At 43.8% G+C, this 14,323-nt stretch overlaps 1 protein-coding gene across 2 annotated transcripts in view; it reads left to right on the top strand.

Annotated features, from left to right (window-relative positions):
• Window positions 1-10,404, top strand: part of LOC150044372 (neuronal acetylcholine receptor subunit alpha-7) — a 73,099-nt gene extending 62,695 nt beyond the window's left edge. The window contains exons 1-6 of one of the 2 annotated variants that reach the window (XM_090321517.1): window positions 506-551; window positions 828-995; window positions 2,857-3,051; window positions 4,186-4,272; window positions 5,794-5,903; window positions 9,514-10,404. In XM_090321517.1, coding sequence (XP_090177643.1) covers window positions 941-995; window positions 2,857-3,051; window positions 4,186-4,272; window positions 5,794-5,903; window positions 9,514-10,032 — 966 coding nt within the window. In that variant the 5' untranslated portion in view covers window positions 506-551; window positions 828-940 and the 3' untranslated portion in view covers window positions 10,033-10,404. Of the gene's footprint in view, window positions 1-505; window positions 552-827; window positions 996-2,856; window positions 3,052-4,185; window positions 4,273-5,793; window positions 5,904-9,513 lie in introns of those variants that run through there. The other variant, XM_090321518.1, reaches the window with a different exon arrangement.
• The last annotated feature ends 3,919 nt before the right edge of the window (window positions 10,405-14,323 follow it).

The following is a 14,323-nucleotide window of genomic DNA, read 5'->3' as shown; positions in this document are numbered from 1 at the left end:
TCTTTACCTGTCCCACTCACACTGGGACACGAAAGACATTCATGCCTACAGGACCTGCAGCTCTTTCCTGAGCACCAGAAAGTAGAAAGGGTGAAAGGTGTATGGGTTTATTCAGACTCTTCCCTGTGACTTAGGGCCTGCAGTGCTCTCTGAGTGTGTGTGTGTGTGTGTGTTTGGAGGGGTGTCAGTGAGAATTCTTCCTTTCATCCAAACATTCTCTCTTTACCTTAAACGTACCATTTATATACCATCTTCTACTCACTTTTCAAATGATCTTTCAGCAGTTTTTATCAATTGGTCTGAGATTTGGTTTGCTTTTTGGTTTATATTCTTCACTTTTATTACTTGTGATCTGCAGACGCTCATGGAAACACAAGTTTTATAGAGTCAGTTCTTGGCAAGAAAGCCCTAAGAATGTCATCTGCAATAGAGTGTGTCACTGTGCTTGAATTTTAAATGCCAGTACTGCTTTGGCTGAGCATCTTTCCTAGGGGAAAAAAGAAAAGGAATGAAGGAGGAAAGGGAAGAGTAAGGGAGAAGAAAAGGAAAAGGTGAGAAGTGGGGAGAGGATGGGAAAGAGGAAAGAAGGAAGGGAAGGAGAGGAAAGAAAATAGGAGAGAGAAATAGAGAAACAGGAAGGTAGGGAAGGAGGGAGGGAGGGAAGGAAGGAAGGAAGGAAGGAAGGAGGGAGGGAGGGAGGAAAAGGGAAGAGAGAAATGCAGTTTGTTCTGGATAGGTGTGGCCTTAGTTTGATGGGGAGGGATGAGCTGGAGTCATTGCCACGTTGGCTTCCATTCTGTTTCCCGATGGCGCTGTCACTCACGCAGGCATTTTCAAGAGCTCCTGCTACATCGACGTGCGCTGGTTTCCCTTTGACGTACAGCAGTGCAAGTTGAAGTTCGGGTCCTGGTCCTACGGAGGTTGGTCCTTGGACCTACAGATGCAGGAGGCGGACGTCAGCAGCTACATCCCCAACGGTGAATGGGACCTCATAGGTAAGCCAGCCGAGATGCCCACCTTGTGGCCTAGAGGAGAGCTGCCTTTCTCCTTCAGGAGCTTGCAGTTCTCGGATGCCCTTTGTAGTGTGAACATTTGCTGAACTTGGCAGCGCTCTGCCTTGTTTACCGGGAGCCCCAGGGTGAGACACCAAAAACAATTAGCAAACACATTCCTTTCCAAGAGAAATGAGCCACCGTGCTGCCCCGCTGAGGATGTGTCTAAGCGAGTCGGTGCTGGGTAGGCGCCGAGGCACAGATTCCTATATCCGGAAGTGTGGATTCAGCCAGGCACTGAACCAGCACTGCCAAGTGGCAGGGGCAGGGGAGGGGGGAGAGATTGGGGCTTATAACAAATAGTATGGCTGGGAACTTATTGGCTTTGGGGGTGAGGGGGTAGGGAAGGGTAAATGGTGGCTGGAAACCAAGGCAACTTTTTGATTGGTCATGGATTTGTCGGTCCATTGCCATGTCTAGGCCAAGCATCAAACTGGCCATTTTTTTTCCCAACTGGCATTTCTCAAACCTTTCAGAGTACCCTTTGATCGTAGGAAATTTGTTCTTTCTGGTGGAATCGGCTCCCACCATGATATCTATGTGGCAAGCTACCACTTGTCAGCAGACCTCTAAGGCTCACACAAGGACTTGGTTCTCGGTTCTCTTTTGGGTCACACAACAGAGTTGCCACCACTCTTTTGATCAATTTTGTCCCTGCGAGCCTGCACTACAGTGTTGTTAATGGAGTCCCTGTATGGTGGGTATATACCCCGTGAATGTGTTGTTAGATAGCTTTGGACGTTGTTTCATCATTGTAAATGTCCACAAACTTGGCTTGCTATGCAATAATCAGGTGATACAATCTTACTGACCCCCTGTTGTAAATTGGTTCTGTCTTTGACAGACATAGCATGGTGTGTAAGGTGTGCCTGTTATTACACATATAATGACAGACAATTGGCTGTGTGTTAAGGATGACCATGAACTGATAAATGATCCAGGACTCTAGGCATTCACGTAGTGGAACCAGAGGAGGATCTATTTAGGGGAGGAACACAAAGATTCAATGCCCCTGGGTCTCGGTCATATAAAACAATAGTTATCAGAATGAATGTTTAGGATGTGGAAACAAGTAAAAAGTTTTTCTTTGCATTTTTAACTTTTTAATTTTACTTTGGTCTGAAAGTAGGGCACAGACATGGAAAAACGATGGGTAAACCAATGCAGCAGTTGTCCTCAGTAGAAAGTATGTTGAAAATGAACTACACAACTTGTGGGCGGGGATGAGAAGGAAAAAAAAAACTAGAGGAGAGAGGAGGAAGGGACGACATTGTTTAAAAAGAAATGTACTCCTTACCTGACCTATGAAACAATAACCCCTCTGTGCATCACCTTTATTATTAAAACAAAATAAAGATAACTATGTACTTTCAGTCCCATCACCAGAATATCTGCCAGTTTGTCTTTTTTTTTCTTTAATCAGTCCTGGAACTTGAGCTGAGGGCCTGGGCCTGTTCCTGAGCTCCTACGCCCAAGGCTAGCACTCTACCACTTTGAGCCACAGCACCAGTTCAGGTTTTCTGGTGATTTGGAGTGTTATGGACTTCCTGCCATGGCTGGATTTGAACTGTGATCACTCAGATCTCAGCCTCCTGAGTAGCTAGGATTATGAGCCACTAGCGCTGGGCCTACCAGTTTGTCCTTAAACAGTTCTTTAACAAGCCAGCGAGGGTTGAGGAAAACTCACACAGACTCTATTTTTCTTAAAATCACGTAACAGACTGAGGCAATATCTGCACTGGAATGGACTAAGTGACTGTGTGTCCTGACTCTGTTTTCTGCCTCTCTCCTCTGCCCCACGCAGGAGTCCCAGGCAAGAGGAGTGAAAAGTTCTACGAATGCTGTAAAGAGCCCTATCCAGATGTTACGTACACGGTGACGATGCGTCGCAGGACCCTCTACTATGGGCTCAACCTGCTCATTCCCTGTGTGCTCATCTCCGCCCTGGCCTTGCTGGTCTTCTTGCTTCCTGCGGATTCTGGAGAGAAAATCTCCCTTGGTAGGTGCTCATGTCCCTTCCTTGAGGTCAGTTTTCTTTGTAGGGGTCCACTGGGAAATCCTAGGGCCTTCTTGACTCACCACCTCTGGATCTCAGCCCCAAAGCTCCTGACAGATAGGTCCTCCTGAGAAAATACAGCAGGGTCCTTGGGATCCACTAGTCCTGCAGAGAGGGGAGGATGCATAAAGGCGGATCTCCATCCGTTCTCCTCTGAGGGGACTGGGATCCACTGCACCCTGTTTCTTGGAAGCATTCGGGCAGTATTGGTTGTGAGGAGGGGATGTTCTAGCTCAGAATGGGCTTGCACTGGTAATTTGGTGATGCTGGGGTACGTGAGCAAGGCTGCTCCTCACCTGCCAAAGATAAACATTTTGGATGGAATGTGTCTCTTAATTTCGGGAGTTCCTGGAAGCATACCGAGATCATGTACAAGTCTCTCGTTTTCTGAGTATGAGGCTGAGAATGTTCAGTGACTTATCCAAAGTCACACAACTAAAGGACCCAAGTCACATCATGAAACTAGGTTCTGTGTGTGTGTGTGTGTGTGTGTGTGTGTGTGTGTGTGTTGGTACTACGCTTGAATTCAGGGCCAACGCTCTGTCCCTTAGTTTGTTGTTGTTTTTTTTTCCACTCAATGCATGTCCTCTCCCGTTCCAGCCATAACTCCACTTCCAATTTTTTTTTGTCTAGTTAATTGAGATAAAACTCTCACGGGTTTTCCTGCCTGAACTGGCTTCAATTCTTGATCCTCAGAGCGCAGCCTCCTGAGTAGCTATTCAGGTGTGAGCCCTCGACACCAGCCAAAACTAGTTCTTCTGACGACATACTTTCTCTACCCTACCTACCGTGTGACTTTTCCTCTACAGAAGCATCCAGTAACGAGCTGGAGAGGGAATTGGGCTGTGTTCATCTTCTTCACATTCTGGTTTGTTCTTAAACATGTCTCCGCTGGGGATTCCTGTGGACTCTGAAAGAGGACTAGAACTGTCTCCAGAAAGACCCATGCTCCATGTGTGTAAAACCCACACATCTTGGCGTGGCGCCTCCCTGTGTGGTCAGAAACTCTGTGAGGGAGAATTTACCTGCATTACTTGGCTGTTTTATCTAAGGATGTGCCTTGCATTTCTGTTTCAGGGATAACTGTCTTGCTGTCTCTTACTGTCTTCATGTTGCTTGTGGCCGAGATCATGCCTGCAACTTCTGATTCCGTGCCCTTGATAGGTAAGGCATCAGATGGATCCATTCACTATTTTTGTCTTCTTCTTCTTTTTCTTCTTTTTTACAGTACTGGGATTTGAACTCAGGGCATTATGCATGCCACGTAGATACTCTTACTATTTGGGTCATACCTCGCCCCCTCCTTTATTTTTTTGAGGTAATTAGTTTTTCTGTTGAGGTTTTGCATTTTTTGTCCAGGCTTCCCTGAGACTATGATCTTTCTACCTGTCGCCTCTTACACACAAGCATGTATCTCATCAGACCTGATAATTATTCATTGATATGGGGTCTTGCTACATTTGTGCCCTGGTTAACCTTGAACTGTGATCCCCCTGATATTCATTCCCAAGTAGTTTGGATTATAGACATGAGCCACTGCACCTAGATGAGAGTTGGCTCCTTTTTTAGAGAAGGGTTAGAGTGGATGGTGGATTTTTCATGGCTCGGGACTCTGACGGTCTTTACTCCTTCCTCTATATTCTGCTGAAACTCTTCCGAGTGACCCATGACATTTGCTCACTTAGGCCCAAGGAGGACGAAGGACATTGGCAATTTTATACTTTTTGATTCAGTTTCATAAATGGCCAAGAATGATGTCCTGCATCGATAGTTCCAGTATTTGGTTGGCTAAGGCAGGAGGTTCACGTGAGCTCAGGAGCATAGAGAAGGCAACAAAGAAAGAATTTTTTTATTTCATTCATCTTTGCTCAGTAGCCAAAGATTTTATGATTAGAGAGTCATTATTTTAACTAGCCAGCCCTTTCCCACTACCCTTTCATTAGAATTGAGAAGCACCCACTGTAATTCCTAGCCATTCCCTTCTGAGACACATTGATATTTCTATATAAAAGTAAGTGATGGGGGCCAGGTGCTGGTGAGTCATCCCAGCTACTCAGGAGGCTGAGATTTGAGGATCACATTTCAAAGTCAGCTGGGGCAAGAAAGTCAGTGAGATTCTAATCTCCAGTGAACCATCAGAAAACTGGAAGCAGTGCTGTGGCTCAGAATGGTAGAGCAGAAGCCTTGAGCAAAAGAGCTCAAGGATAAAAGCCCAGGCCCTGAGTTCAAGCCCCAATAACCAACAAAAAATGCAAATAAGTGATTGGGGAGATACAAATAGCACACAAGGGATTTTGCCGTGAGAGGATGGATGACAGACACAACACAATACTAGCTGTTTCCATGCACCTTTTTGGATAGGCTCATGCAAATGATTGCTCTGGCTAGGCTGAGACTTGAATCTCTGAGACTACTACATCTGGGCTTCTATTCCTAGTTAGGAAGCAAGAGCTCCAAGCTAATTGTGAGGATAGAGGAAATAAGATCTTTCCCTAGGGTGTTAGGCATTCTGTAGGACCTGCAGCTCCTGTTGGCGGTGGCTTCCGGCCTGCTTCTGGTTTGCTTTCCAGGACTACAGGACTACACTCAAAGCCTTGACAGTAAGAGGAAGGGGTTGGCTCCATATCCTGTGATATGAGCGTTGCTAGGGCCTTGGGTTTCACCTCCAGTCTGTTTTTCCCACAGCCCAGTACTTTGCCAGCACCATGATCATCGTAAGCCTGTCGGTTGTAGTGACAGTAATTGTGCTCCAGTACCATCATCACGACCCTGATGGCGGCAAGATGCCCAAGTGGGTATGTTCCTCCAGAACCTTCCCAAAGAGACGGTCTCATAGGGTTTGTTTTTAAAAAACAAAACAAAACAAAACAAAACAGTACCCCTTGACAAATAGCATTCCATCCAACTTTATCTCTGCCTAGCTCTGCAGCAAATGCAATCCACATGAATGTGTGCCTTGGAACCCATCCCTTATTTTCTGTGTTCTCTCTGTGTGTGTGTGTGTGTGTGTGTGTGTGTGTGTGTGTGTGTGTGTGTGTGTGTGCATGCGCTAGTACTGAAATTTGAACTCAGTGTCTGGATGCTGTCTCGGCTTTATTAATTTTTTTTGATCAGTGCTGGTGCTTTACCACTTGAGTCACAACTCTACTTTCCAGTTTTTTGTTGATTAATTAGAGATTAACTGATGGCTCATGCCTCGCTTCTGTAGCTAGAATTCTAGCTACTAAGGAAGCTGAGACCTGGGAATCAGAGTTTGGAGCCAACCTGTGCAGAAAAATCCATGGGACTCTTATCTCCAGTGAACCACCAGAAAACTAGAAGTAGAACCGTGGCTCAAAGTGATAGAGCACAAAGCCTTGAGCAGAGAGCGCTCAGGGACAGCGCCCAGGCCCTGAGTTGAGACCCCACAACTGACCAAAAGAAATCAAGAGCCTCATGGATTTTTTCTGCCTGAGGTGATTTTGAACACTGATTCTCAGATCTCAACCTCCTACATAGCTGAGATTACAGGTGTGAGCCACCCAGTGCTTGGCTTGATTTTCAACCTTGAACCTCAGCTCTCAGCTTCCAGAGTAGCTGAGATTGTAAGCATGAGCCGCTGCTACCGAGCTACTGGACATGTTTTAATCTGGGATTCCAGGGAGGGCTCATACACTGGTGACCCCACAACATAGCACCATGTTGTGCTAACGTGGTTTTTTTTCTAAACTATTTAGTATGCTTTGATGCACCATGGACTGTTAAGAAGCACTGGGACTCAGAAGGTGAGCAACCATCAAGAGTACAGTCAGAGTTTCAGCACTAAACAAGGAACCAAAAGAAAGTGAAGCAGAGGGGCTGGGAGTTTGTCCTAGTGGTTAGTGGTTAGAGTGCTCACCTAGCAGGCACAAAGACCCAGGTTCGATTCCCTGGCACTACATGCATAGAAAAAAGCCAGAAGTGGTGCTGTGGCTCAAGTGGTAGAGCTCTAGCCTTGAGAAAAGTCCAAGGACAGTACTAAGGCCCTGAGTCCAAACCCAGGACTGCCAAAAAAAAAAAAAAAGAAAAGAAAAGAAAAGAAAGCGAAGCAGAGCACGCTATGCATAAAATACAGTTGTCCCTCTGTTTGTAGGGGATGGGTTGCAGGGTGCCCTGAAAATATTGAAATCTACAGTTATCCAAGTTAGTTACATAAAATAGTGCAGTATTTGCATAAAGTCTATGCCAAGCCTTCCACAAACTTTAAACCATCTCTACATGATTTATCCCTAACATAATGTAAATGTTGTGTAAACCGTTGCTAGTTGCATTGTTTTAAGGAATAAGGCAAGGAAAAGGCTGTACATATTCAGTATGAATGCAGGGTTTTATTTATTTATTTGTTTGTGCTGGTGCTGGGGCTTGAGCTTGAGACACTCCCTACCCCACCCCCCATACCCACTTGGCCTTTTCACTCATGACTGGCACTCTCCTTACAGTCACACTTTTTGGCTGATTTGGCTTTTTGGGTGATAAGAATCTCATGGAATTTTCTGCCTGGGCTGGCTTCATACCATGATTCTCAGATCTCAGCCTTTTGAGTAGCTAGGATTACAGGCTTGTCTCACCAGTACCTAGCTGAATATATTTTTCCTGAGTATATTTCAAAATTGTGGCTGTAGAACCCAGGAATATGGATGGCCAATGGAGCATACATTTAATACCTTTGCATATACCCACTTGCATTTTCATAAACCCTTACTATAAGCAAGATATCAGCCCTCTCGGTCCCCCTGTTTATTTATATGAAATTTTGTCTATCTATCTATCTCTCTGAAGCAGGAAAGCCATTCCCCTGCTTCAAAAGCCATAACCAAATTAACCATTTTACATAAGGAGATCTGGCTTTGATTCTATCACCATTTTTGTGAATTCTTTCTTTTTCCAATCAGGATTGGTTTATGCTAGCATGGAAACATAAACATTCATTCTTCTAAGTATTTTTGACTGATGTGGAGAGAAGGGCCTGGAAACACAGAGACATAAAATCATTTTAATGACCTGGTGGCATTTACTCTTCCAGGAAAAATTCTAGAAAGGAAATCTTAATTAAAAGCATATGCTAATTATAAACCTCTTCACACAACAGCTTGTTAAAAGCAATGGGGCTGCAAATACAACATAACGGATATACATCACTCTCTCTTTTTAATATAGTATGCTGCACTGTTCTTTTCATTCTCTGTGTGCCTGTGCGTGTGCGTGTGCGTGTGTGTGTGATAGGGAGAGAGAGAGAGGGAGAAACATCCTCAGAGGGACTCTTATTATGATCTGATGCTATGGAGAAAATACTGCGGGTGCAGTGGCATCATCTGACATTTGAACAGTCAGAAACAAAACGATAACCTAACAGAAGAGGTTACAGGCACTATTTGAGAAGTGCCAGGAGGATAATTTCATCTTTTGGCGATGCTTTGGCCTTGAAAGCTAATGATTCAGGCCCTGGAATTCAAAATAGACTTGGCCACGTGGATTCTGCCAACTGAGCCCTGGCTTCAGGGCTCAGACCCCTGTGGCAGAGGTGTCCAATCCTGCTCAGTTCTAGCTTGAACAACTGCCTCTGGGGCTAGGCCCACTCACTGTCAAGCAGAGTCTCCCTGGAGAGCTAGTCCTGGCTGAGAGAGGGGGCTGGGCTAAGCCACAAGAATGTGGGACTTTTTTAAAAATCACAGCTACTGATTTTGGAGGGAGTTCCAGTATGGGGTCTTGAACTCAAGGCCTTCAGTTTACCCTTAGCTTTTCCATTCAAAGCACCTGGTGCTCTACTATTTGAACCACACTGCCACCTCTGGCTTTTTTTTTTCTTTCTTTCTTTTTCTGGTTAATTGGAGATGAGTCTCCCAGACTTTCGTACCTCAAGCTGGCTCTGAACTCTGATCCTCGGGTCTCAGCCTCTTAAGAAGTTAGGATTACAACTGTCTTTCTTAGAGGGTTTATTGCAAATTGTCCAGAAGTAGAGATTCAGCAGCTGGCTGGGTGCTGGTAGTTCACATCTGTAATCCTAGCTACTCAGGAAGTGGAGATCTGAGGATCACAGTTCAAAGCCGGCCCTGGCAGGAAAATCCTTGAGACTCTTACCTCCAGTGAACCTAGGGGTGGAAAAAAAACTGAAGTGGAGCTGTCCTTGGACAAAAAAACTCAGGGTCAGTGCCTAGGCCCAGAGTTCAAGCCCCATGGCCAACCAAGATAAAAAAAAATGTTTTATTCTCACATCCTGTTTGTCTTAACGTCTATAATGACTGGAGGAGAAGTCAGATCTCCCGTACCCCACGACAGCCTCAGTCCTGTGAGTGCAGCACATCTTCAAATTTAAAGGGGTAGAGGGGTCACTGTCACCGTCTGGGTCAGCTAATATCCACTTCTGAGCAGCCCCTGTTGTTTCTGCAGACCAGAATCATCCTCCTGAACTGGTGTGCGTGGTTCCTGCGTATGAAGAGGCCCGGGGAGGACAAGGTGAGGCCAGCCTGCCAGCACAAGCCACGGCGCTGCAGCCTGGCCAGCGTGGAGCTGAGCGCGGGCGCCGGGCCACCGGCCAGCAATGGTAACCTGCTGTACATTGGCTTCCGAGGCCTGGAGGGCATGCACTGCGCCCCGACCCCCGACTCCGGGGTGGTGTGTGGTCGCATCGCCTGCTCCCCCTCCCACGAGGAGCACCTGTTGCATGGCCGGCAGTCCCCTGAAGGGGACCCCAATCTGGCCAAGATCCTGGAGGAGGTCCGCTACATTGCCAGCCGCTTCCGCTGCCAGGATGAGAGCGAGGTGGTCTGCAGCGAGTGGAAGTTTGCGGCGTGCGTGGTGGATCGCCTGTGCCTCATGGCGTTCTCTGTCTTCACCATCATCTGCACCATCGGAATCCTCATGTCTGCCCCAAACTTTGTGGAGGCCGTATCTAAAGATTTTGCCTAGAGTGGCTTGGAGACGTAGATTCTGGAGACATAGGAAAGGCAGAGGTAGGCCGGGCCGGCTTGGATGCGTGAGAATTCGGGGTTGCTAAGCCTCTGTAGCAGCATTCTTGGTGACACTTCTAAACTTGTCCATTCTGGGAGCAGCCAGGCCCTGTGGCTATGTTCAGTCATAGGCTCTCAACAACCAGAAGTTCTGTTCCATCCTCTACTTCTGATTTTTGTTTTCGTATGTGTGTAAGTACTAAGACTTGAACTCTGGTCCTGGGCACTCTTCTTGAGCCACACAGCTCTAACTTCTGGGTTTGGTTTTGGGCGGGGGTGAAGATAAGAATCTCATTGACTTTTCTGCCCAAGCTGGCACTGAATGGAGAGCCTCAGATCCTCAGCATCCTGAGTAGCTAGATTATAGGGCTGAGCTACCAGTGCCTGGCTTCAGTCCCATCCTTATGCATATGGTGGGCAAATTCTCACCTGCAAGGCCAGGGAGAGGTTAGTATGCTGATTTGTGCACTATCAGCAGAGCTGTGCAGAGGAATCTGGGCAGCTCTGGGGTCCGCGGAGGCCCATCCAGTTGGCCTAGCATGTCTGCATGTTACTCGATGTTGGGGGCCACAGGAAAGATTCAATGTTGCTTTTGCCTATGTGCAAACTTGAAACCCACCCTAATAAACACACTCATTAAATCGATTCCAGTAATTGAAAGGAAAACAAACCAAAAAAAAAAGCCACCTAAAACAAAAACTCTTAAACTAAAAACCTATCTGTGAGTTTTTCTACAATTCCAACCTCCTCTCTCCCCTACCCCCCCACCCCACCTACACACAACAGTTTTGTGCCATTTAGGAGAGCAGGAGGAGACATAGTCTATAAATGCCTTTACCAGCCCAATTTCTGCTAATCTACACAGTTTTATATCAGTTCTAAACTGGGACCAGGCCCAGTTGATGGAGTCCCCAGAGAATTCAGAATACTCGTGCATTTCCTGAGCTGTCCCTCTGCAAAGTACAAATAAGTTCCATTCTGCAAAGTACAAATAAGAGTGTGACAAGCCCACAGAAATAACTAAAGCTAACTGGAACCATTCTGGCGGTTTTTGTTTGTTTGTTCTTTAACAATGCATTCAGGCCGGGAGTTTGGCCTAGTAGTAGCGTGCTTACCTAGCATGCACAAAGACCCAGATTCAATTCCTCGGTACCACATACATAGAAAAAAAACTGGAAGTGGTGCTGTGGCTCAAGTGGTAGAGCTCTAGCCTTGAGAAAGCCCAATGACAGTGCTCAGTCCCTGAGTTCAAGGCCCAGGACTGGCCAAAAAAAAATAATAATGCATTCAGTGTGTCACATGTATTGGAGCTGATTAGAAGCATATATGACCATACAAATACTGCCTGCAGAGTCTTTTCTACTTATGTCAGGCCCCAGAGGTCAACTGCTTGGATCTTTTTGATCTTGTTTGGCAGGAAATGGGAGTAGCTAGAAATTAACACAGATGAGTCCATCAGCATCTGACCAACTTTAAAATGCTTAAACCTAAGTGGTGACTCAGACGTCCTTTAGGTAGTCTCGCTGACAGTCGGCACTTTGCCTCTGTTTGTACTTATTTTTAAATGAAATCTGAGGGTAATTCGTAAGTGAAAAAAAAAACCTTCCACTGTTCTATTGTATTAACCCAGTAAATTCTCAAGAGCTTGAAACTGCATAAAAGATTTCTGGGCTTCTAGAGAGAGAGAGAGAGAGCTGTAATCTGCTTCTAATCCCCAAGATAGGAGAGATTAGATTTTCTCAGAGTAAAAGCAATTTCATACACTTCCCCAGCCCAGCCTTCTCACTCATTTCTGGATAAAGTATATGAATTCATTTGCACTGGAGGAAGATAAAAGTTTGTGTGAACACTGTGTGCGTGTGTGTGTGTGTGTGTGTGTGTGTAATTGTGTGTGTGTTGTGTAATTTGAGACTGTATTTATATGAAAGTTGATGAATCTGGAAACTAGCACAATGCTGGTTTAGATCAGGGTCAGCTCTCAAATTCACCCCTTCTACTTGGTATGGACAGGTGACACACACTGTTTTTCTGATTTTCCTTCCATCTTTATTCTTTGTCCCCTCTCAAAGTGTCTAGAAACAGACAGAAGTATTTTGCTATAGAAATACAACACTTTATTTCTGATGCTTAGCCCTAATGTTGATCCTTACTACATTTTTTTTTGCTTTACAAAAGAAAACTTGTGGGGGGTTTATATTTTATATGGAAAATACAGGTGAAATTTGAAAAAGACAAAAGTAGTTCGTAATTTGACCACCTGTACTAGTATTCTTTCATTTTTTGAAAATAGTAATAAGGATTTTCTGTGCACATAGTTAGAAAAATGGATATTGTTAAAAAAAAACCCTCCCTCCTTGTTCTATCCTTCTCTTCTCCTCAGAGGAGCTCCTGGTAAACTTTTGGGAGAAAGGGAGGGAGGAATTTGAAGAGTGAGATAGGCAAAATGGAGAAATGCTACTTCACAGGTTTGCTAGACACAGCATTTTTACTCAGTGCTTTGTCTTAGCATCTTTCCATTCCTCATTTCCTGAATGAGAGACAGCATACCTCATCCATCTTCATGACTGTTTAGCTTCCATTGATTCTGCAGACTTTGATTTATTTGATGAATCTTTTACTGGTGAACAGATAGCTCGATCTGCTATTTATTTTTAGAAGCAAATCCATAGTTAGCATCCTCATGTGTCTATCCTGGCACATGTCTCTGTGTGTGTGTGTGTGTGTGTGTGTGTGTGTGTGTGTGTGTGTGTGTGTCTGCCTTGGTACATAGGAAAAGAGACTGTGTTTAGAACAAGAAGAGTGAGAAGTCAGGAAATTGAGGGTGTGGTCCTAATTTATAGCAAGATTATCCCAAGACTTTGTCCATTCTTCATGGTAGGGACAAATCACACACACACACACACACACACACACACACACACACACACACACTATTTTTTTTTTAAATTGAAGTTTCCAGAAGCAACTAGGTTGATTGGTCAATAGAATTGGAATTGTCTGTTCAAGATGCACTGTATTCATCAACTGCTTGGTTGAATGGCAAATCCTTTATATAGCTACTTAAAGATAAAAATAATACAATTTTGGAAAATGGAATTGTTAGAATTCAGGCTGTGTGCATTTAAGTTTTTGATAGCTGTGGACAGATTTTCCTCCAGAAACAAATCCCTAGTATACAATTTTAGTGTTGGGTATTTTCAAATTAAACGTTTTCCCAGTCTAGTAAAAAATGATATTGCAATGTGATATTCTGATTTTAGTTCATTTCTACTAAAAGTGTTGTTGAATGTCTTTTTTAAATGTTTTTGGTAGTCTCAATGTTTGTAAAATGTGTCTTTTACATAGTTTTGGTTGGGTTATTTGACTTTGTCTTGAATTTGTTTATGCACATCAGGGATTTTCTGTTTTATGTCTTGAAAATATTTTTTAATTTATCACCTGGCTTTTGATATTATTTATTGACACATAACAAGTTTAAATTTTCTATGTTGTCAATTAATCTGTATTTTTCCTTTGTAGACCTCAAGATTAATTTCCAGTTTTTACAAAGGCTTTCCCTATTCCCAAATTATAAATAAACTTATTCATGTTTTCTTCTAAAACTTTCTGGTTTCATTTATTTATTGTCATGTCTTCTCACTCCCTGAGTTTAATTTTCATGCAGAAAATGCAAGTAAAGATCATTTTTTTCTCTAAATCATGATCAGCAACACCAACAAATACAACAGTGCATTTATATACTGTGCTAATAATTTTCCCCTCTTATTAAAAATGTTACCTCATTTGTAAACTAGATTTTTAAGTGTTTGGGTCTATTTCTGTTCTATTGATTTCTCACTCACACACATACATTGAATGCCTTTCGTTTTAAAAAGCTTTATTTATATAGTAATATTTTCCACTCAATATTGGCTTTACCCTCACTTTTTCTGTCATATGCATTTTTTTTTCAAAATTGGGATCACAGTGAATTTATAAATTGAGTCTTTCTATTTAGAAACACTGCAGTCTAGGCTTGTGTTCAAGTCTATTTTTGTCATTCAGAAATTTATAGTTTTGTTCAGATAGGACGGATGAATTTCTTGTCCTTAATTCTTCGATGTTTTATCATTTGGCTATTATTTGCACTGAAGTGACATACTCTAGTTTTATTTGCTAAATGGAAAGTAGTTGGGCTTTTTCTATTATTGTCATTACCAGCCACTGTATGTTTTGTGATTTCTCAAAGTTCCTAAAATTTTTCTCCCCCT

This window comes from Megascapheus bottae, chromosome 30 (assembly GCF_031878675.1).
Source record: "Megascapheus bottae isolate mThoBot1 chromosome 30, mThoBot2.hap1, whole genome shotgun sequence".
Lineage (NCBI taxonomy): Eukaryota > Metazoa > Chordata > Mammalia > Rodentia > Geomyidae > Megascapheus > Megascapheus bottae.
Note: the sequence above shows the minus strand (reverse complement) of the source record. Positions and strands in the feature narration are given on the sequence as shown.